At 42.7% G+C, this 23,164-nt stretch overlaps 1 protein-coding gene across 1 annotated transcript in view; it reads left to right on the top strand.

The window, feature by feature from the left end:
- Window positions 1-23,164, top strand: part of LOC113406336 (EF-hand domain-containing family member C2-like) — a 90,289-nt gene that overhangs the window by 13,419 nt on the left and 53,706 nt on the right. Inside the window, exons 3-4 of the mRNA XM_026650573.1 lie at window positions 5,191-5,341; window positions 21,370-21,593. Of these exons, the coding sequence (XP_026506358.1) occupies window positions 5,191-5,341; window positions 21,370-21,593 (375 nt within the window). The remainder of the gene's footprint in view (window positions 1-5,190; window positions 5,342-21,369; window positions 21,594-23,164) is intronic.

The raw sequence follows: 23,164 nt of genomic DNA, 5'->3' as shown, positions 1-23,164 counted from the left end.
CCATGCCTGCAGACGCTCCAGGTAAACAAAACGTTCCGACCTGCCAGTGGCTTACCCTGACAGACCTGGAGCCAAAGTTTGCCGACCCATTTATTGATGTCAATACCACAGCCTTTTAAAGTTGCAAAGGCTTTGTTTAGTGGACTAGATTGGCTTGAAAGGAATACTAAAAGAGCAGTGCTGCAGATCTGCATGACATTTCATAGAATCATAGAATATCAGGGTTGGAAGGGACCTCGGAAAGTCATCTAGTCTAACCCCCTGCTCAAAGCAGGATCAATCCCCAGACAGATTTTTACCCCAGTTCCTTAAATGGCCCCCTCAGGGATTCAACTCACAACCCTGGGTTTAGCAGGCCAAAGCTCAAACCTCTGAGCTATCCCTCCCCATGCATTTTGTCCCCATTTGACCCATGCATTTTACAAAATGCTATGCCTTACAAGCCAATCAGAAAAATACAATGAACGATAGTACTATAGCACTGGTGTCAGTCCACTACTATGTAATTTGATCTCTTCATGCATTTCTACCAATGGACCTCATAAGTCTTGAGCCAATATGAAAATATAATGTGCAGAATAGATGGAATCTCTAATAAAATTGAAATAGTCTGTTATCCCCACAGACATGCCAATCTACAGGGATGCTTTGAAATAAAGAACAATAATAATTTGACAGTGATAAAGCAGGTGACATTCCTATATGAAGTCCTACAAAATCTAGAACTACAATAATAATAATCTATTTTCATACTAGTATTTAAAATGAACAACGGTGAAATCAAAAGAAAAAGGTCTGCTTATCATGCAGCGTTCAAACTTAAAGTTGTCCAATATGCAGAAGCAAACAATAATTGCGCCGCTGCTCGTGAATTCTGTATCAATGAGAAGCAAGTAAGAGAATGGCGAAAAAATAAAACAACACTAAAAGACATGCCAAGAGGCAAGAAAAAATGTCCAACGAGAGGTGCACTTCATTTCCTGAGCTGGAGAAAGATCTCAATAATTGGGTTGTTGAATGTCGACAAAATGGGTACATTGTCATTAGAACTGGAATTCGTCTGCGTGCTCTGCAAATGTCGAAGGACGACAAATACAAGTCAGTAAAGCCATCAATGTTTGTCGCATCAGCGGGTTGGTGTACTCACTTCATGAACCGTCATGGTCTCTGTCTTCGTCAGCGAACAAAGATAGCGCAAAAGCTGCTGAGAGATCTGGAAGATAAAATCGAATCTTTCCAAAGGTTTTTTATAAAATATCGAAAGGAATATGCATTTGAACTGTCACAAATAGGAAATATGGACGAAACACCGATGACATTCGATCTCTCGAGCAACAGAACGGTAACCAGTGTTGGTGAAAAAACAGTTTTAATTAAAACCACTGGCCATGGGAAAAAAAACATGTTATGGTGGTTTTATCCTGTTTGGCAAATGGATCAAAGCTCCCTCCTGTTGTTGTTTTTAAAAGAAAAACCTTGCCTAAAAACATGAAATTTCCTGCTGGTGTCATTGTATGTGCACACGAAAAGGGATGGATGGATGAAAGTGGGACTATTGAATGGCTGGAAAAAGTGTGGAATAAGAGACCAAGAGCACTTTTCAAGAAACCTGCTATGCTTGTTTGGGACATGTTCAGGGCACACAAAACGGATGAGGTGAAAAATGTGGCCAAAAATATGAAAACTACTTTGGCTGTAATACCTGGAGGCTTAACTTCAGTTCTACAACTGCTTGATGTCTGCCTGAACAAACCCTTTAAAGACAGGCTACGCAAAATGTGGTCTGAATGGATGTGCTCAGGCATGGCGAAGTTGACAAAAGGCAGGAATCTTATGAAGCCCGAAATCAATCTGGTCGCCCAGTAGATCAAGGACGCATGGGTGTGTCTTCCTTCGGAAATGATAGAAAAATCATTTCGGAAAAGGTGTATCAGCAATGCACTCGATGGGTCAGAAGATGATGCCATATTTGATGATGACACAACAGAGGCTGACGATGAGAAGGAATCTGAGTCTGAAGACGACACTGCCGACATCTACGATGACAATGCAGGTGCATCTGTGACTGAAGCCGAGTTTAATGAACTGTTTGGTGAATGAGAGACTGATTCGGACTTTGAAGGATTTAAAGACTCTTTAAAGTCTCATATTGTTCTAAGTTACTTGTTTTAAATATCCATTTACTGATTTTAAATATTGACTGTAATTTTGAAGGTGAATACATATTTGTTCAGTTATTATAACAACAACAGTTTTTTTGTTAGATTACATTAAAATAATTCTAGCAAAACTTTTGAGTGTTTCCTGTGACGCCAGCTTTTAAAATATAGTAGGGGTTGGCAAACTTTGGCTCCCGGCCTGTCAGGGTAAGCCGCTGGTGGGTCGGGATGTTTTGTTTACTTGGCGCGTCTGCAGGCACAGAGCCCCTCAGCTCCCAGTGGCCACGGTTTGCCGTTCCCAGCCAATGGGAGCTGCGGGAAGTGGTGCCACTTTCCACAGCTCCCATTGGCTGGGAACGGCAAACCGTGGCCACTGGGAGCTGAGGGGCTCCGTGCCTGTGAACGGTCTAGGTAAACAAAATGTCCAGGCCCGCTAGCGGCTTACCCTGACGGGACGAGAGCCAAAGTTTGCCAACCCCTGAAATACAGGGTCAGCTTATGAAAGGGTCATACAGTTCTTGTTATTTTTACCTTTCCATCTTGGGGGGTCGGCTTATAAATGAACAGGCTAATGAACGAGTATATACGGTAAATAATAATCAAATGGTGTTTATATAGTATTTGCATGAAAGCGCTTTACAAATGGGTGGGCATTAGTGTCCCTGTATGGGAAAACTGAGGCACAGCATTGAAGAAAGTTGTCTATGGACACACAGCCAGTCAGCAGCAGAGCCCGGAATGGAACAGGTCTCCTTGTCCATTGAATCACAATACATCCAGTTTTGTTAAGACTTAAGTAATTTCATCTGAAGTGGTTGATTGTTGAGGGGTGTTGGGCAAAGTTAAGATTGTTTATGTTGACTTCGCTGACCACCAAAAATTTTAGCCAGTATTTTCATATCTGTGTGCCTAAGGTTAGGCACTTAAATCCATGTTTAGAAAACTGTAAATGCCCAACTTAGGCACCAAGTGTGAGAATTTTGGCCTTATTTTTTAACTATATCAACTCTAAGTTGATTGGAGACTATATTGTACTATATAGACAACCTTAACTGATAACTTACAGATTTGTTGTGATTTTAACTCCTAATGTTATTGTACTGAAGCTTAAGTGTTAACTCACTTGTTAACTTGCAATCAAAGTTACTAAAGTTCTTAATTTTTTTTTGTCTTTCTGGGGCAAGGGAAGGGTGGAAGTTAGAAGGGCATTGCCATATACTGTTCAAGTGCTGAAAGCTGCCCAGGTCTTTGTTACTTCTGGGTAAATTTTAACCCCTTTTCTGCAGGGCTGCCCAGAGGATTCAGGGGGCCTGGGGCAAAGCAATTTCGGGGACCCCTTCTATTAAAAAAAAATTTGCAATACTATAGAATATTATATTCTCGTAGGGGCCTCTGCAGTGCCCGGGGCCTGGGGCAAATTGCCCCACTTGCCCCCCCCCCCCTCTGGGCGGCCCTGCTTTTCTGTAAAGAGAGATTCTCCACTCTTGTAGTTACATCCTTCTTCAGCAGAGCAGGAAGGACAGCTCAATTAAGAAACAGGACTGGGAGCCGGGAGATCTGCCACAGAACTTCCTGTGTGATCTTAGACAGTGCACTTGGCCTTTCTCTGCCTCAATTTCCCCAGCTGTAAAAGTGGATATTGATATCTGCCCAGGGATGTGCTGAAGTCTACTTAATTACTATTTGTAAAAGTACTTTGAGAGTCTCTGATGGAAATGCTAAAGAAAGGCAAAGTATTAGCAACTATGTGTTATGTTACGTAGAGAATTTTGACATCTTTAAAAAAATTTCAAGACTACTTCTGTCAGACACCCATCAGTACCTGTATGGCATGAAGAATGGATAGCTAGAGTCTTTCTTCCATGGTCAATTTTATCTATGGAATCCAGATTAAAAATACATTCTTTCATGTTTTATGTAAATCTTGAAAATATAATGATTATGAAAGAGGTACTAATTAGCACTGGTTTGAGCTGGACATGGTAGAGAAAAGTATGCAATTTTCCGTGGTGTTTTCTTGCCTGTTTGTGCTATGCCTACTTTCCTGTTGGTTTATATACAAATATTTTTTACAATTTTCCCCAAGCTTGACTTCATGAATAAAGACAATAAATGGTGCCAAATTGTTTAGTAGTTTTGCTATCAGGGCCGCCCAGAGGCGGGGGGGGGGGTGGTCAAGTGGGGCCATTTGCCCCGGGCCCCACAGGGGCCCCCTGAGCCTGGCCCAGCGGCGGTCCGGGTCTTCGGCAGTGGGGGGCCCTTCAGTGCTGCCGAAGACGTGGAGCGACTGAAGGGCCCCCCGCCGCTGAAATGCCACCGAAGACCCGGACCGCCGCCGGGTGAGTACAAGCGCTGCAGCTCCCCCGCTTTGCCCCAGGCCCCCTGAATCCTCTGGGCGGTCCTGTTTGCTATGTGCACAAATGAGTATTAGTATGCAAGAGCAAAACTCACTAGTACATGTAACCATATGGAAGATGTCAGGATCTCTAGAGGTGAAAGCTGCTGTAGTAAACTACTGAGCAGTGCACCACAAACATTTTTTTTCTAGGATTGCTACTACTGTAAGTTATAGTAAGGGAGGATCTAGATTTGTGTTTGGGGAGGCCAGGCCCAGCCTTCCCTGAGATTCACACACTCACTGAAACACAACACCAGGTAAGTTTTGAAGTGATTATTTTGTATAGCCCTAAATGGTACCCAGTTATAGGAAGCTGATATTGGCCTTCTCTGTGACAGCAGCCCGCTGATAGCTTAATATTTGATTTTTTTTTTTTAACTGGAGTCTTCCTTCTCTACTCAGATGTGGTGATAAAAATGCCATCCAAAAGAATATAAAAATATGCAATTTCATTTGGATTCTTGTTCTTATATTTCTGAAAAGTAAATCTACCTGCTGAAATCCACACATTTGTTATTTTTATAATTAATTGTGCATCTGTACAACTTCCCTTTATTGACATCTTTTGTATTGCAAACACACTGGATGAAGACTTTTGCTTCTTTATATTTCTTTATTTATGCTTTTTTGTAGGTATTGTCTTTTGATGCCTATTTTGATGAAGAAGTGCCTGAAAAAAATCAAGAGCTATATAGAATAAGACATTGTAAAATATACTTCTATCTTGAAGATGACACAATTCAAGTGGTTGAACCCCAAGTCAAAAATAGTGGAATACCACAAGGTACCTATTTATAATAGACCTTCCTTTGTTTCTTCACCTCTGATCTTTTCCTCATTGAAGTCTTTCTCCATCTAAAAGGATACCTAAAGCATCTGCTTACATAGGCCTATTCTACACTAAAAAGTTTTGCCAGCGTAGTTATGTCCACTAGGAGTGTGAAAAAAAATCACATCCCCTAGCTGACATAGCTGTCCTGACAAAACCCTCCTGCTGTGCTGACAGCGGAGTGCTTCTGTCAGGATAGTTTAATGTTTGTGAAGATGGTGCAACTATGCTGGGAGAAGAACTTGTGGTGGCTTACGCCACATCTGTACTAGGGGGCTCTGCTGGCGTAGCTATGCTGGCCAAGTCTTTGTAATGTAGACAAGTCCATAGTGTAGCTAATTTTGAGTACAAATCTATGACAAAGAGTATAGATAGAATTCTTTTTCTTGCCATGGCCATTAATGAGTACTTCCTCACAGGCTTCAGTTTAGAGGATCCAGGCCTAGTAGACGAACCTCCTGTTTTTGAAAGAACATTCTGTGACCAAGCTGCTGGGCAAAGTCCCTATTTTTACACAGCTATGATTGAAATTACATGATTATGGGTCTGTCAGCACAGTCGTGTAAACTCTTAGTTTTCCAAAGGCAAGTTGTATATTATAGACTTCCACTCTTGTCTTGCTGCTGCTACCTTAGAACTGGTTGTTAATTTCTCAATAGAATTCTAACGTTGTTTATTGCCCACTCGGGCAGCATGTGCCTGCCTTTGGTGAGGAAGTACAGCAGCTTTTAGTGCCTTCAGCTGTCAGTTCCTTTATTACTAGAGCTGGTCTTAGCATTTTTTGATAGAGCCTGCTAAATAATTTGTCACTGACACCCCCAAATTAACTGACTCCTGTGCACTGTGTTGACACCAGTATGCACAGGGCCAGCGTTTTGGGGGAGGGCTAGTGAGTTGATTTTTTTTTTTTGGAATACCCTCTAAATCTAATGGACTGGTTTTACATAAAAACTGTGTGATCTGCAGACCATTGCCCTGCAGCAGAAGTGTAGTGCAGCTGCAGGTCCTTGGCGTTTATGGGGCTAGCTATATACTTCCCAGTATTTGAAATGTTTGCAAAAGATAATAGTACAAATAAGCAAGAAGGCTGGGAACCACTATGTCTCCCCAACCACTGGAGCATTTTGTGTACATTCTGATGAATTTTAGTACATACATCGATATGCACACATTAACTACTCAATCACCACAGTCCCCTTTGAGGTAGATAAGTATTATTAATTTCCCCATCTATCAAACAGAGATAAAGCAGAAATGTTATCTAACGGATCAGTAGAGCCCTGCAGATATCTGCTTTATATCCATGGATGTCTGCATCTGCGGATGCAGAGGTGGTTGTATTGTTTACCATCTTAAATGCAGATCCCATTTTTTGTATCCATGCAGGGCTTTAACAGTGAGCTAGGGTGCTGATGCAGGTGCGGATACATATAAAAAGTGGAGTGCAGATCTCGGGTTGGATACAAGTTATCACAGATGCGGATCCAAATTTTTATATCTGCACAGGGCTCTACTGATCAGCGTTAGAGGTGAATTAAGATCCAGGAGTCCCTTTTCCTTAAGACAGTGCTTTGTGTACTGAATGACACTGCCTCTCTTGGTGTCGAATGGCCCCTCCTTGTGGTCAGAGGTCTCGCTGGCTGTTCAGCAGAGGAGCTGGCTCTGGTTCCAGTAGGCACTCCTAGTCCTACCTGGGCAAATGCTCTATCAGGCTCTGGATGAAGGCTTGTCAAATCTCTGATTCTCTTAACCTGGGAAAATATGAAGAATTTAAACCCTCCATCTGTGATTGGAGATGGCAGCAGGTAAAGCTGTTCCTTGGTTTTTGTGATACAGAAATGAGAGAAGCTACTTCTGGGTTAGATGTTCACAGCCTTGCTTGGCTACTAGAATGATCTTCAGCAGCTGGTGCACCTGAAGCTTGAGAGCCTGCAATACAACATAGGGTGCCACTTTGGGGCTTGTTGCAGGCTTGTTTCACTAAAGCAAGATAGAGCAAGACCACTCTCCATTCCATTGGATTTGGGTGTTGGACAAATATTTATCCCTATTGCCCGTGTAGTGGTAGGAGTTGGAGAGGCTAGGCTGCTGGGCTTAGAGTCTCACACAGTTTGCTCAGGTTCCAGTGGAGACTGGAAGGTGCTGACTTATCTCTTACATACTTGATTGAAGCTAGTGCTGACTGCTATTGGAGTACTACATTTTTGTTCTTTTGGTTCTAGATACTGAAACTTACCTTGAACATTATTGTAGAGAAGCAAAAATACTTTCAGTGCACTATACAGGTGTATCTGGAAGAACTTTATGGCTTATACAACTCTGTCCTGATTCTTTACTACAGAATTAGCAACTATTCTTGAGAGACAAGGTGGGTGAGGTAATATCTTTTATTGGGCCAACTTCTATTGGTGAGAGAGACGAGCTTTTGAAAGTTTGTCTCTCTCACCAATAGAAGTTGGCCCAATAAGAGATATTACCTCACCCACCTTGTCTTTCTAATATTCTGGGACTGACACGGCTACAACACTGCATACAACAACTCTTGAAGCATTAAAATTAATTCAAAAGGACTACTCTGAGATTTTTTTAAAAAACTGTCTCTCTGTTGCCACTTGGATTGTTGAAGAGGCTTTATAATTTCAGTGTGTCTATAGCAGAGGTTTTCAGACTGTGGGACGTGCCCCCATAGGGGGCCAGGGAGAAATATTCAGGGGGGCTCAGGCCAGCCCTGTGTGGGTGGGGGTGTGTTGGGCAGGGAGTGCCACCTCTACCCATGACTCACCTCAGTAGGCCACCTGGCCTGTAGGTCAGTGTCAACATATGCATGCCCAGTGCTGGCTCTACCCCCAGAGACCATTGTATGCACCTTCCCCAACCCTGAAAACCCAAGAGGGGAGGGGTAGGTATGGGGGGGTGCAATCAAAAATTGTAACTCAAAGAGGGAGCTCAGCTCAAAAAGTTTGAAAACTGCTGGTCTATAGAGAGATGATATGGATAGACAGCCAATCAGATTACAGATTTCAGCCGTGTCATTTGAATAAAATGGTCCATAAAGACAAAATGAAGATTTTAAGTGTTCTAAATTTCATGGCGGCCAGTGATCTTTCAGTTGCCTAATGTAGGTAAACTGTAAAATACAATGTGTTATAAGGAATTTATATTTTGTGTTAAATAAATACCCAGGAAAGGTAAGAAGTATGCATTAACTTGGCTTTTCTAAAAGCCGGGAAACTAGATTTTACAGAAGATTTTCAACTCTTTCACACAGTTTGGCTGAACACCGTAAATGACAGTAAACTTCTATTACTGGTATATATGAAAATGTCTATTGCGCGTGTATTGTTTAGCCTGAGCACATTAAAAGTACTCAAGCAAAGACAACATTTAAAAGCACTGTTTAAAAAAAAAAATCACTAGTTGCCAAGTACATTCAGTTGTAGATACAACAGTGGTCTAATGTTGTTAATATTATTTATATTCTAGTAACCCTCAGAAGTCCCATCAGGACTAGGGCCACACTGCATTAGATACAGTATAGATATGAGAAAACGCAGTCCTCACCTAGAAGAGCTTAGTCTTGAAAAGGAGGAGGGTGGGAGAACAGACAAGGGTGTGAGAAAGAATTACAGCAAATAAGTGAAGAGATCAGGGTAACAATGGCTCATATGTTTCACATAGTTATTTTTATACATTTATTTTTGTTCATATTTACATATTCTCTTTCAAGTGATTGTGCACTTATACGTTACACTGCAGGTGTATGTGCACCCAATGCACTAGAGTCAGAGACTTTAGCCAGTAGTATCACTAGGTGCTGCATGTGCCCTCTCTCATCTTGTGCCAAGGGCATAAAAAGGGCTGATCCACTGCCTCCCTCTCAGTTCCTTCTCGCAACCCGTGGCTCCCCATACCTTTAGCTTAGGTTTGCCAGCTTTCTAAATAATTGTATTGTATATAGTTATGTATAGTTAGTTCTAGTGTAGCTATAAGTTAGTGTAGTTACTTAGATCTAATTTAGGAAAAAAATGGTCATTTGGAATGAAGAAAAATCATCAGGATTCAGGCAACGTACCACATGCAGAGCCATTTTCCTTGTGACAGGCAGGCATAAAAGCTTTTTGATTTGGCTTGGTGAGGGACACATGCAGTATTTGCACTCCTTCCCTACCAGGACTAAGAGACTGAGGGATTTCCGCCTCAAAGCCCTGATGAAGCAGGGTGATGCGCCCCTTTTCCTAACTGGACCCCAACAACAAAATAATGAAATCAAGTCGACAAGAAGTGCTCCTACTGCTACCTGGGATCCCAAGCAGAAGTCGATGGGAAAACATCACTCTTCATTCACCCTCTCCCCCCAGCCACCTCAGAGCACTCCCAGCATTCTGACTCTTCATCTCATAAGAAGGCTTCCAGTAAGCACTCCAGTCCTGGTTTGAGGCGTCACAAGCATAAGCACTCACTGGCACCATTTGAGGTGACACTGTCAACTTTGGCTCCTTTGGGACTATTGAGAGCAGTGTCTTCATCCTTACTTGATACATGGTCAGTACAGCTGATTCAGACCCTATTGGCACTGCCAGCTTTCCAACTATCCTACTTGAAGACTTAACTGTCTCAGGCCTGGTCTACACTAACCCCCCAATTCGATCTAAGGTACGCAACTTCAGCTACGTGAATAACGTAGCTGAAGTCGACATACCTTAGTTCGAACTTACCGCGGTTCAGACGCGGTCCACACGCGGCAGGCAGGCTCCCCGTCGACTCCGCGGTACTCCTCTCGCCGAGCTGGAGTACCGCAGTCGACGGCGAGCACTTCCGGGATCGATTTATCACATCCAGACCAGACACGATAAATCGAACCCGGAAGTTCGATTTCCAGCCGTCGAACTAACGGGTAAGTATAGACCAGCCCTCAGTCGTGTTGACTCCTCAGGCGTTCCTGTCTGCAAGGGAATTTCTGTGCCTCCTCTTACCGGACCTTTCATTGTTATACCTGGCTCCAGTTGGGGCAACTCAGTGTCTTTGGCACAGTTGATACTATCAGCACCTTCAGCACAATCAGCACTGCCCGCATGCTCAGCAATGCCAGCGCCTGTGACGTAGTCTGGGCAGACAGCATGTCTCTCTACATTATTATGCCAGCACCATTGGTCCTGGCAGCACCAATCACCCTGTTGGTACTCTGGCCACCTTTTCCCTTGGTTTCTTTGGATCTGCTGGTGTCTTCCATACCCTGACCACTGCAGACTCCAAGGGGGACTGCCCCTCCCTTTTCTGAAGAAACCTACATATCTTCTTCAGACTTTGAAAAGGAGGAACTTGTATCACTTTGAAGGTCTTTTAGATCACCTTATAGACCTCTTACCAGGGTTATGGGTCCTAAGAATCAGGACTGGTTTTCCACCCTGGGCTACTCAGACATTGCGGTATCCCTCCTAGCTTTACTAATCTTGGGCTGCTCTGAGGGATTCTAGACCTCCATCACAATCACAATCTAAGGGGAGGATTCCTCCCACTCCAGTACAGGAAACCTCTGGTCAGGCTCCTGCTACCATCCGTTCACTTACTGTATTTGACACAATCAGGGAAGGAGAAATAATGGAGGAATCCCTAGATGTTCTCCTCCCTCCCCCCTCCCCCAGTATCTCATCCTCTTCTCCTGATGAAGTCATCAGTCCAGATTCAACATCTCTCCCCAGAGGACTTCAAAGTTATTAACCTCAACATTTGTGAGGTGCTCAGATACTACCATGGTGGGGGCAAAACAGTTACTTACCTGTATGTTAACTGTTGTTCTTTGAAATGTGTTATGCACATATACATGCCACTGTGGTGTATGTGTGCCAAAAACACTTGAGTCAAAGACTTTTGCCAGCAAGACCATTAGGTGGCACATGAGCCCCTGCTCTCCTCATGGACCCAGCTGAGGGCATAAAACAAGCTTGTCTGCTGCCTTCGTCTTCATTCCTTCTTGCTGCTGTCTAATGTCCAAAGTAGTGGGGAAGGTGGGAGGGTTGTGGAAAGCACATGTGTACAATGCATCTTGAAGCACAACACTTACTGTACAAGTAACCAACCTTTTTTTCCTTCAAGTGATTGTGCACATGTACATTCCATTGCAGGTGACTCATCAGCAGCTCCCTTACAGATGGAACACATTCGGATCACCTGAACAGAGCCTGTAATGCTGACTTGCTGGAGTTAGCATTGTCACAAGAGGCTCTGGGCCCTGAGCTCTGGGACCCTCCCACCTTGCAGGGTCATAGAACTCCGCTCCAGTTCTACACCACAGTTAAACACCGCCTTAGCCTGAGCCCAAGTCGGTGGGCATGGGCCAGCTGCGGCTTTTTAATTGCAGTATAGACATACCCTACTTGACCTTTAACTCTCACAGCATAGGCTACAAAAAGCCTGGGAGAGGCTCATAAGGATCTAATATGGTCCAGGTAGAACGCCAAAGCTCTACAAACATCAAAGGTGTGGAGTCTTTCTTCAGCTTTGGAGAAGAAGAGGGTTTCGGAAAGAACAACAGAAGATGAAGATTGGTTTGGGTGGAAAGCTGACACTACCTTTGGAATAAACTTGGGGTGTGGCCTAAGGGAAACTTTGGCTTTATGAAAGATCCTGAAAGGAGGGTCAGCCAGAAGAGCTTGAAGTTCTGAAACTCTCCTTGCAGAAGTGATGGTAGCCAGAAATGCCATCTTCATAGACAGTAGAGGTAGTGAAGTTGTTGCCATAGGTTCGTAGGAGGATCCCATTAGTCTGGAGAGTACTAAATTGAGATCCCATACAGGTAGGGGATTAGGCACAGGCGGGTAAACATTCAGCATACCTTCTAGATATCTGGAAACCAAAAGGATGAGAGAAAATAGAAAATCCATCTATTGCTGGTTGTAGTGAGATATGGAAGACAGGTGGACTCTCCCAGAACTAACTGAAAGCCACATTGTTTCAGGTGCAACAGATAGTCCAGTACATGTCTAAATTCTGTTTGATGGGACAATAAATGTTGTGATTGCGCCCAAGTCATAAACCCAAACCTATACATGGATCTTTGCTGCATCACTACTGGATTTTTCTGTTGTTTAACAAGATGGCTTGACTATCCTGGGAGCACGATCTCTCATGAGTGTTCAACCAGGGATCATCCATGAAGTGGGGAGACTGGAGGTTGGCATGTAGAGACTTGCCCTGGTTCTGAGAGTGGTGTGAAGCGGATAACAGATCCCTCCTTTACAGTGCTGAGCACCTACTTGTCTGATGTGATGTCTTTCCAAGCACAGTGAAAGAGAGAGAGGTGTCTTCTGAAGGAAGAAGATATGGTCAGTGTGCTGTCCTTGATCAAGCAGTCAAAATGAATGCTTGGAAGTTGAAGATGTCTGGTGAGAAGGGCCAGCTGTAGACAACGTCGACTGGCAAAATCAAGCTGGTCTAGACCTTCTCTTCATGGAATCCTGTAATGTTCATGAATCTTGTAGTACGGGTGATGTTGAAATTGTTTCCTCTGTCACTGGGGTGTAAACGCTTAGCGTAGGGAGCGTTACATGGGAGCCTTTTAGGCTGTGCGTAGCACCATCTGTTTTTCGGGGGAAATAGCTTAGACCCTATGAAGGGCAAGTCCTTGATTGTATTTTGCAGCTCCTTTGGAATGCCAGAAGTCTACAGATAGGAAAAGCACTCATGGAGATGGAGGTGGCCATAGAACGCAAGATCCCATAAGCGTCATCAAGTGGTGGTGATCAGGATGTGAGATGTCCTTTTGAAACCAGAGCCAGGAACTTTTCCTTATGTTCTTGTGGCAACTTGTCATGAAATTTTGAAAAAAAAAATAAAAAAAAATTTAGAGAAGAGAACTCGATAGTTGGCCACTCTCATTTATAGAGTAGTGGTAGAATAAGCCTTCCGGCCATATAAATCCAGTCTCTTGAACTGCTTGTCTTTGGGAATGGCTTTAAGATGGGATTGTCAAGAGCAGCCATGATCACCAAGGAATTGGGAACTGGTGGGGTAAAAAAATAATTGAAGTCCAGCTGAGGGACTTGACAGCATTTGTCCACCCATTCGACTATAATTGGTATAGAGGTGAGGCTCTGCCAGATGGTTTTCGCCAGCTCCAACGAGGCTTCATTAATGGGAAAGGTAATTCTTTCGGAGGCAGGGGTTTGTAAAATATCAAGGAGGCTGTGTGTATTTTCTTGCACAAGCTCAGCGTGCACTCCTAAGGAAATGGCCACTCTTCTCATCAGGTTCTCCCTCCACCCCCAGAGACTTCCAGTGTTAATAGATTTAACCTCTCAATACCTCTGTTAAAAAGGGAAGTAAATTATCCTCATTATACAATTGGGGAATTGAGGCACAGAGATTAAGTGTCTTGTGCATAGTCACACAGGAAGTCTGGCAGAACCGGGTCTCTAAATCCCAGTCCAGTGTGTTAACTACAAGAGCATCCTTCTGGTGCTTTTTTAAAAAAGGTATTTAATTATTACTGAAAATTTATGGATCTTTTGAGGGCGAGGGAGCAGCGCTCAAGGTTGAATTTCAGGAGAAGGGATTGTTGGAGTAAGGGGAGTGAATTAAGTGAGAGGACAGCTGAGCGGGGGAAAGTTGGAAGGGTGAGGGGAAAGAAAGCAGAGTGGGTGTAAGAAGGATAATAGTCATGGAGAACCAGGTTGGGTAGCTAAGGGGCTGCAGTGGTAGGAAAGGGGCAGAATGAGGGAGAAACAGGGAACAATGGCAGTAGAGGTAAATGGGGGGAAAGAAGTCCACGGGCCAAGTGTCAGGGTTGATAGAATGGTGGTAGAAGACTGAGAAGGCTCCTGCTGACTAATCCTATTTTGCATTTGGAGAGGATATAGGAGAGTGATCCAGAGGGTCTTTCTGGGTGTAGTACTGCTGAGGTGGCTGGAGGGCCTTGACTTATCACCTACGCTTTCGGCTGCAGATGGTTGCTTCAGTGAAGAGGCTTGGGTTTTCTATTGTCCATTCCCTGTGAGATCTCTCCAGCTTCTGCTGTATCCCATGTAGTGTAGATAGGGGGTGATGTCCTGTGTGGGTCTCTCTGGGCATGGTGGGTTCATGGAAGCTTGTGAGTTACAAGTTAGAGCTGTGCTCTATGTTGTGGCTAGTGCTGGCTGCTTTGGTGACAGAGTATTATATAAACTCACATACTGAGAGAAGACTCCAAGGTAGACACAAATGAAAAAGTTTTTTTCTGAAGCAAAAATAACGAGTTTACAAATGTAAAAGAATTATTTTACGAACAAAATGAAAACAGCAGAAAATGTATGTTTACCAGTAATCAAACCCCCCTAAGAGTAAAGGATCTCCAGAAATGATTTTCAGAGACTTGAAAAAAGTTTCTGTGAAATTGGCAGCAATATAGGGATGTGAATATGTACAAAATATAAATAAGGCTGCTGTGAAGGAACTAAAATTGTAAACTACATTTAATGCTGGAAGATGAATTGCTAAAATTTGAACTTACAATACTAAAGGAGGAAAAAAACCTTTGGGCTCGTTTTACACAGTGGGGTAATGCGCTCTATGGAGGTGTGATTTCTAAAGCTCACTAACATGTTGCCCATTAAATGGTTCATATAGACCCTGTTGGTGCTCTTTGACGTAGTGCTGTTTGAAGCAGAACTGCATTAAAGCACATTAGGGAACCTTTAGTGCACACCAGCAGAGTCTACGTGGACCAATTAATACACAACACATTAGTGCTTTGTAGAAATCTCGCTCCTGTAGAGTGTTACCCCACGGCGTATACAAGCCCTTAGAAGTATTAGAAGAAAGCTATCCAAGCAGAGAAACAAATACATTCATTCATGTTTTGCCAGGCCAATTTGAAACTGACTTTGGAGAAACTGGAACCAAAGCTAAAAAATACCAGGACAATCAAAATACACAAAACTAAGTAAGGCTATGGGGGAACAGAGTGAAGGCGAGATCAGTAACCTTGAAAACAGATAAAAACTCCACCTACATCTTTCCAGGGTCAGAGTGTTACTGCAGAACAGTAACAAGAAATCCTCCATGTGCAGAGGGGACAAGTTAGGGTGATTCTAATATCCATTTCCTAATCCCCAGCTAACTGAACCCTGGCTAGCTGACGCTCTCTGTTATGAAAGTCATTTATGTCCCATGGGGTTAACTGTAGTTTCCAGTGCAGCCTAAGCCCCACAATCTAGAGCACAGTTAAGCAGCTGGCTGGCTTCCCCAAGGTCAGCCAGCTGAAAAGGAGAGCGGAGCTGCCTGCTGGCTGGCTTCCCCAAGGCCAGCTGGCTGAAGAGGAAAGTGCAATCAGGCAAGCGAGGTTACAGTTAGCTCCTCCAATTTAACTGACTCTGATTATCTAAAGTTTTATGATGTTTCCTGGAACATTTAGATAATCAGGATTCTATCATGTTTATTCAGGGCCAGATCATGCTCTTGCTGCATACTCACACAGGTGAGTGGATATAAGGAGCCCTCTTACTCCTCCATGCTTGCTTTTTCTATTGTGGGGTGAGCAGAGGCTCCTGGGGTGTTCTGTGAATGTGGGCTTTGAGTGAGTAGAGCAAGGGTAGGCAACCTATGGCACGTGTGCCAAAGGCGGCACGCAAGCTGATTTTCAGTGGCACTCACACTGCACGCGTCCTGGCCATTGGTCCGGGGGGCTCTGCATTTTAATTTAATTTTAAATGAAGCTTCTTAAACATTTTAAAAACCTTATTTACTTTACATACAACAATAGTTTAGTTATATATTATAGATTTATAGAAAGAGCCCTTCTAAAAACGTTAAAATGTATGACTGGCACACGAAACCTTAAATTTGAGTGAATAAATGAAGACTCGACACACCACTTCTGAAAGGTTGCCAACCCCTGGAGTAGAGTGAAGGCTTCACTCATTTCCCTCTGCCTCCCTTTACTCAATGCATGGGCCAACACAGCTGAGACTGTGTGTACGGAAGGTAAGATATACCAGGAAGAGTGCTGGTGCTGTTTACTTTCCCTGTGGAATTAGGGAGGAAGTGAAGACTCAATTTTGACATAATTTGTTCCCTGGTCTGCTCAGCAAGATTACAACCTAACCTTAAACCTTCCTTGCATCCCTTTTTGGTATTAAAGATATCTTGTAAGATGTCATTGGACTTGTCCAAATCAAAAATAAAAGCACACTTTAAAGAGACACAGGCAGGGGTGCTCTATAAATATATTAATAACTTCCTGTCGCCCAGACTCCAACGAGGATTGTGGAGAGTCAGTCCACCAGTCATGCCAGAAAAGATAACATGTTCTGGCTCCTGGAGTAAGCATATAGTGAAAATAAATGCCAGCACCACAGGCTGGTACAGAAGAGAAGCTATATTCCAGATAGCAAAATGAGTATAATGAAGAAGAGGGTTGGCCCTACTGAACAGAAGGAGATAAAAAAAAAATCAGTAACGTAGTAGAATAGTCTGTTGGATGCTGCACTGTATGAAGTAACATCTACTTAACGAGGTGAAAGAGGTGTTAGAATGTTCACTCATTCTGAGTGATCTGATTGGCTGAGCATGCATACACTGGTCCTCTTATAATGGATTCTTATGGCAATTTTTTTAATGCGGAAATGGTCCCCTCCCCCCCCCCCCCCGACGAAAGTAGGATAATAAAAGCCTAAACTGTGCTGAACAATGTCTATTAAATCTCAAATTCACCAGTCTAAAGTTTATCATCTACATTACATGTGAAGAAATGAACTTGATCAGGCATAACAATAGCTCATTTTTTTTAAAAGGGTGCTTTTGACACCCTCTGCACAAGACATTTTCCATTGGCAAAGTAATTCTTACCTACCTAGCACCAAGATGAAATGTGTATCACAATCAGACACAGTATCCATGAAAAATTAGTTGAAACTGACTCTTGGGAGTTTTTGTCTACACTGGGAAGATGCATCATGTTTCAAAACCATCAACTAATGTCTTTTAACTAAAATGATAATTAAACATGATTTTGCCCCTTATATGGGTAAGGAAAGTTGTGTTTAAAAATATGTAGCAGGTATTAACCCAGGGGGAGACCTGTCAGGGCGATCACTGGGTGACTCAGTGAGGCAGAGGTGGAGCTGGTTTGGGCAGGTGCAGGTGGATGTTGGTGTAGGGCCAGCTGGTGAGAGCAGGCTGGAAGCCTGAGGCAGGAGCCGTGCAGGCTGGAAGCCCAAGCAGTCAGTAACACCACAAGGCAGAGGGAGAGTTCCCAGCCAAGTGGTGACGTTGCACAGACTGGCTGACTGCTCTTTCTGTGGGATAAATTGCTGCCCACGGGGGTCATCTGACCTGGTCCTGGCTTCTGCGTTGGCTGTTGCAGCATGCCCGAGGGATGAGTCATTTCAGGCTCTGGCTGAGGGATTACCTCACAAGACCCAGGTGTTAACCATGACCAGCTAACACGTTTTTAAACACCACCTGTGCCTGTGTATAGTTGATGCTAAGTAGTGTTTTACATCATGTTAATTAGAATGTGTTATGATTTGTTGTCTTAGTGGAGACATGGTCTAAATGTGCACATAGGTAGTACATTGATACATCATAAACCCTGAGGAGTATCTTTGCAACTCATTGTATGGCTCCATAGAGCAGGCTTTGTCTATCGTGGGTATCCAGACCTGGTGTTGGACTAGCCAGATAGTAGCTCATAATTATTTTCCAATGAGAGGTCAGTGACACAGATATGATATATGTGTGACTTAACTGGGTCTTAAATTGTAGCATGAAAGTAGGGGGCAAACACAGTGGGAAATGTATTTATTTATTTGGTTAACTACCCTGAAAATTAGAAGAAATTGGCATCTTTTCCGAACAGGAGTGAATATTTGACAAATAACTCTGAGAATACAGGGCTGGAATGTAACCCATCTAGAGCCATTCCCCAGGGAAATAAGATATCCAATAAAGAATTTCCACGGGCTAACTAAGAAACAAGGCAATTCACACACCAAACAGGAATACATAAGAGGAATCCCAGCAAAATTAGCACTTCTCAACATTGGAGAAATATCAAAAAGGGATTCAGGTGGTACCAAGTAGAGTGTGAGATGCACAGTTGAAAGATATTGGGAAGAGACCTCCTACTTGAGTGAAGAGTAGGGACAAGACCCCAAAGATATTGTATATGACACACACTTACACGGTACTCACTTAAGTACTAGAACTGTTTGAATATTGTTGCATCTTTATTAGTATTGTATGGCACATTGAAAACCGTTAGTGGTAAAAGAACTATGTAGCTGTAAGTAGTGATTATAACAGTTTACAATTTTTGATTGGATGAGTTGGTGATATTATTCCAGTCCTAGCCAATAGATGTCCTCATTGCAAAATTATTGCCACAAAGTGGTACCTTTGTTGGTAGGCTCCTCAGGGAGGCAAAGACTGAAAGGACATGAAGGCTCAACTACATTCTCATTCCCTAGAGGTGGTTTCTCAGTAATGGGTTGAGAAACATTGGTGTGGGAAAGCTTTCCCTTTTACTGTTGCCCATGCTGGTGTTCCTACGTGAATAAATCCTTGGACTAAAGTCCTCTGTTGTCTTTTCACCACTTATTATAAACACTAAATTCACTCTGAAGAGAAAAATAATAATTGTAGGTCCTAATGTATACATGCCTAATTACAGCACATTACTTGAGCAGTAGGCTACAAACTGCTTCTGAAGTACTGTGAGTACTATGTAATTTTAAGGCATTTATCACTACAATGCACAGTGCCCAATTCAGCAATGTACTTAAGCATGTCTAACTTTAAACAGGTATAGTCCCATTGAAGACAATTTACGCCCACCTTAAAGTCCCTTTGTGCTGCTCACAGTGTAACAGTGCATTAGTATAAATGAGACTCGTATGCCACAGGACACCATCTGCTGTTCATTCCACCCTTTCCCTGAGAGTCCGGTTTTCCAGGCAGACATATCAAAAGGAAAAAACAATGTAAGACTTGCAGTGTGATGGATGTAAAGTTTGTCATTCTCAATGCTGGGAGTGCCTGTTGGGAATGATCAGCCCCAGAGGGACAAGTATCCAGTCAAGAGATGGAAGAAGGGCTACTAATTCATCAGTTCTCTTCCTAAAGTCAAATGTGCAGACATTTTAAAAAATATTATCTGTGAGGGCTTGGAGGTGGCATTGTCTGTTATCAGTTGTGTCTGTTTTTTGACTTCCATGATTCAGCATGGAGAGCAACGATCTCTAAGATAGATGCTTGCAGGCACCCATGGGTATAGCAAAAGGCTGAAATATGACAGAGAGTTTATTTTGGGGGGGGTTAGACTTGTAAAAGCAAAACTAAGGCTGCTGTGGATGGGCCAGCTATGATTAGGCAGCTGGTGTGCTGTGACCACTGCTTATTGTTCTGTATTTAATTTGTCTCGTTACCTGGTGCTTCCCCCACCTGGTGGTTGTTTTTGCTTGTTATCGCTCATTTCATAGTTAGATTGTAAGATCACTGAGGCAGGGACCATTTCTTTGTGATGTATTTGTACAGTGCCTAACACAATGGGGTCCTGCTTCCTGGTTAGGGCACCTGTGTACTACATAATATAAATAATAATGGGTAATTGGGCAATCAGCTGATTATGACTGGCTCTGTGTAACAAGAAATAGGGCAACAAGCAGTTTGAAGGTTAATAGGATTTAATAATGTTCAGAACCTCTGGAAAGAGATTCCAATAGTTAGTAACCCCAGTCCTCCTGGTGTTGTATAAGTCAATGAATGCCCTTGTCTCCTTATCTTATGGCTGCAGCACAGGACGTGGACTCAGGAGTTCTGGGTTCTTGTCACAGACTATCTGTGGGAAAACTGAGGCCTCAGGAAAGGTTAAATTACTTTGTTTCAGTTGATGGATATTAATTCTGTCTACTTCATGGGTGGGGTGGTGTTTACAAATACTAGTGAATTAACCCGAAGTCTTTTGAGTTGCTCAAAGTGCTATGATTGTGAATAATAGTAAAATGTAAGATATAACTGATCTCCCAGTGTCTGGCTGATAAAACAATAGTGGTTTCCTTTCTTAAGTGTAGATATTAGTAGTGGATTATAAAGAATAAAATTAAAGCAAGTCCTAAATTTGTCTAGATTCAAAGTGAAGTTTCTTTTTTTTCTATTAGGGTTCTGGTCCCTGTCAGATTGGTGAGCCCGGAGCCTCTTCTCCAAGTCAGTGGTCTGCATTTCCCCACTGGAAGCCAATCAGTCCAATATTGCCCCTGCTTTTGACTTACTACTTAGTGACCTTAAGATGAAGGCCCCTCCCTCCATGCTTGGAAGTTAAGGCAGTTTCTCCTGGGCAGGACAGTTGTCCTCTCTTATCACAGTGATGGATTACTGTTCTCACCCTGTAGAGTGTTGTATAGGGACATCCCATCTCTGCCATCCTTTGTTTCCCAGACTGTGTCATCCAGATGTCCACCTCCATAGAGTTTTAGCCATTTGGTTTTCGTGTGACTTTTCAACTTTCTCTTTAGAAAATAACTGGTGATAAAAGGCAGTAGGGGCTGCCATAGCTTCTCAATAGAAGTGGCAAAGACCGCCCTCCCCTTTGGATGGTCATCCAGTTTAGAATGCTGCTAAGAGAATACCTGCCAATCATGTTCTGAGATCTAAGGGCCCCTAGCTGGGAATCTGTTCCAATAACATACTTGTAAATCTTGGTCTCAGAAGGTAACGATTTTCTTTACTTGCGTCACAGAGGTGTGTTTGACCTCAGTATTTGGAGAGTGATTTGTGAACTTCTGAAGGTGATGAATGCCAAGTATTATTGTTGTTAGAAGAAGAAAAAAGATCCCTCTTTACATATAGTTATGTGCACGATATTTGCTGAACAAAGGAATAGTTGTCTCACTTTCGCTGATATTTTATTTTATGTTGGTTCTTCCATTTTTTAAAAATAAAACAAGCCTACTAGGTTAATGTGAAATTTGATCCTTGGAGCAAAAGATACTTATCTTATCTTTTTGATACAGGAACTATTGTCCGACGTCATCGGATTCCACTTCCACCTCCTAACGAAGATCAGTTTTATACTGTAGATTATTTCAACATCAATACAGAAGTAATCTTTTATGCCCGAAGATATAAGATTGTAGATTGTGATCAATTCACAAAATTTTTTTTGAGGAAGCTGGGAGTCAGATTAAATCCTCCAGCTTATCATCCAGAAGACCCATACACCAGAGGCCGGCAAAAGGTAAGGCAAGACAGTGATGGTGAAAATCTAATTTTACAAACAAAAAAGCCTCTGTGAATTCATATGCAAAGTATATTACATAAGAACATTTCTCCTGCAGCAAATTAAAAATGTGTCCAAGTAACTATTTTAATATATGTCAATTAAATTTGGAATTAGTACAAAAAGAATAAAGCAGAAAAGAAAATACCCATTTGGTTTACTTTGATTCACTATCAAAAGCAATAGCACATAATATAGTCCCAGACAGGTCAATTTTCCTGTTGATGTGCACATCTACTTTGAAGCAGAGGGGAAGCATTTGGGGAATAGCTAGCATGAGAAATTCTTACGATAAAAGCAATATCTGTTGTGTGTATTTGCTTGATAAAACAGTTCTTATCTGTTACTAAAAATTGTAAGAACACAGGAGTGAAATTGTCTTCAATGTTTGTGTGCATGTAACTGCACAATATTACATTTAATATCTGTATGTATAAAATGAGTTACTTCCAGCCCGTCATGTGGTGAATCAGATTTATTGAGACAAAGTATAAAGAACGAGGTTGTCTCTAATAAATCTGATTCACCACATGTAGGGCTGGAAGTAACTCTTTTAATATAGATATTAACTGTAATACTGTGCTAGCTGTTCCCCAGATGCCTCCCCTCTGCTTCAAAGTAGCAAGAATTCCTCATGGTTGTTTCCCACATAAGAGCTCAAACGGGGAGAATCCAGTAGATGATTGGGGATCTTCTCAAATAGCAAACAACAGGGAAGGGATCAGATGAGCCGAGTGAAGCGGACCCTCAGCAATAAACTTTAACATCCTTTTCAGGGTCTGGTTGAATTGTTCAACCAGACCATCCATTGGTGGATGATAGACAGACATATATAGAGTCTTTCGTTTTAGTAGATCACGCTTCAGTAGCCAAGACCTAAAGTTGGTGCCTTGATCAGTAAGAGTCTCCTTAGGTACGCCTTACTCTGGCAAAGATTTTTAGCAGTTCTGCTGTAATAATCTTTGCATTGGGGACATGCAGTGGGATTGCCTCAGGATAGTGGGTGGCGTAATCAACTATAACTAATACATGTTTGCACCCAGCTGCACTTTTTTCTAAAGGCCCTAGGAGTTCCATCCTGAGGCTTTCAGATGGGATGCTTACTGTGGGGAGTCAGACCAGAGGGGCTTTTGTCACTCCTTTAGGTCCTACTTGTTGGCATTTGGGGCAGGAGCCTTTAACTTCTTGGTGAATTCTGGGCCAAAAAAAGTGATCCAGAATCCTGACAGGGTTTTCTCATGATTGAGGTAACCCGCAGAGAGGGTATTGTGAGCCAGTCGCATAACCTTGCACCTATGAGGCCAGGGAATGAGGAGTTGCAACTGAACTTCACCTGTCAGTTGGTCTTTCTCCTACTGGTACAGTTGCTTTGCCTGGAGCTCAGACCAGGGGTACTGCTCTGCTTGTTGAGGGTCTATCACTTCCCGGTTCACCACTGGCAGTTGGTCATAAATAGGGCCCTACCAAATTCACAGGCCATTTTGGTCAATTTCACGGTTATAGGATTTTAAAAAATCCTAAATTTCATG

This window comes from Terrapene carolina, unplaced genomic scaffold (genome assembly GCF_002925995.2).
Source record: "Terrapene carolina triunguis isolate 2854851 unplaced genomic scaffold, T_m_triunguis-2.0 Scaffold26, whole genome shotgun sequence".
Lineage (NCBI taxonomy): Eukaryota > Metazoa > Chordata > Testudines > Emydidae > Terrapene > Terrapene triunguis.
Note: the sequence above shows the minus strand (reverse complement) of the source record. Positions and strands in the feature narration are given on the sequence as shown.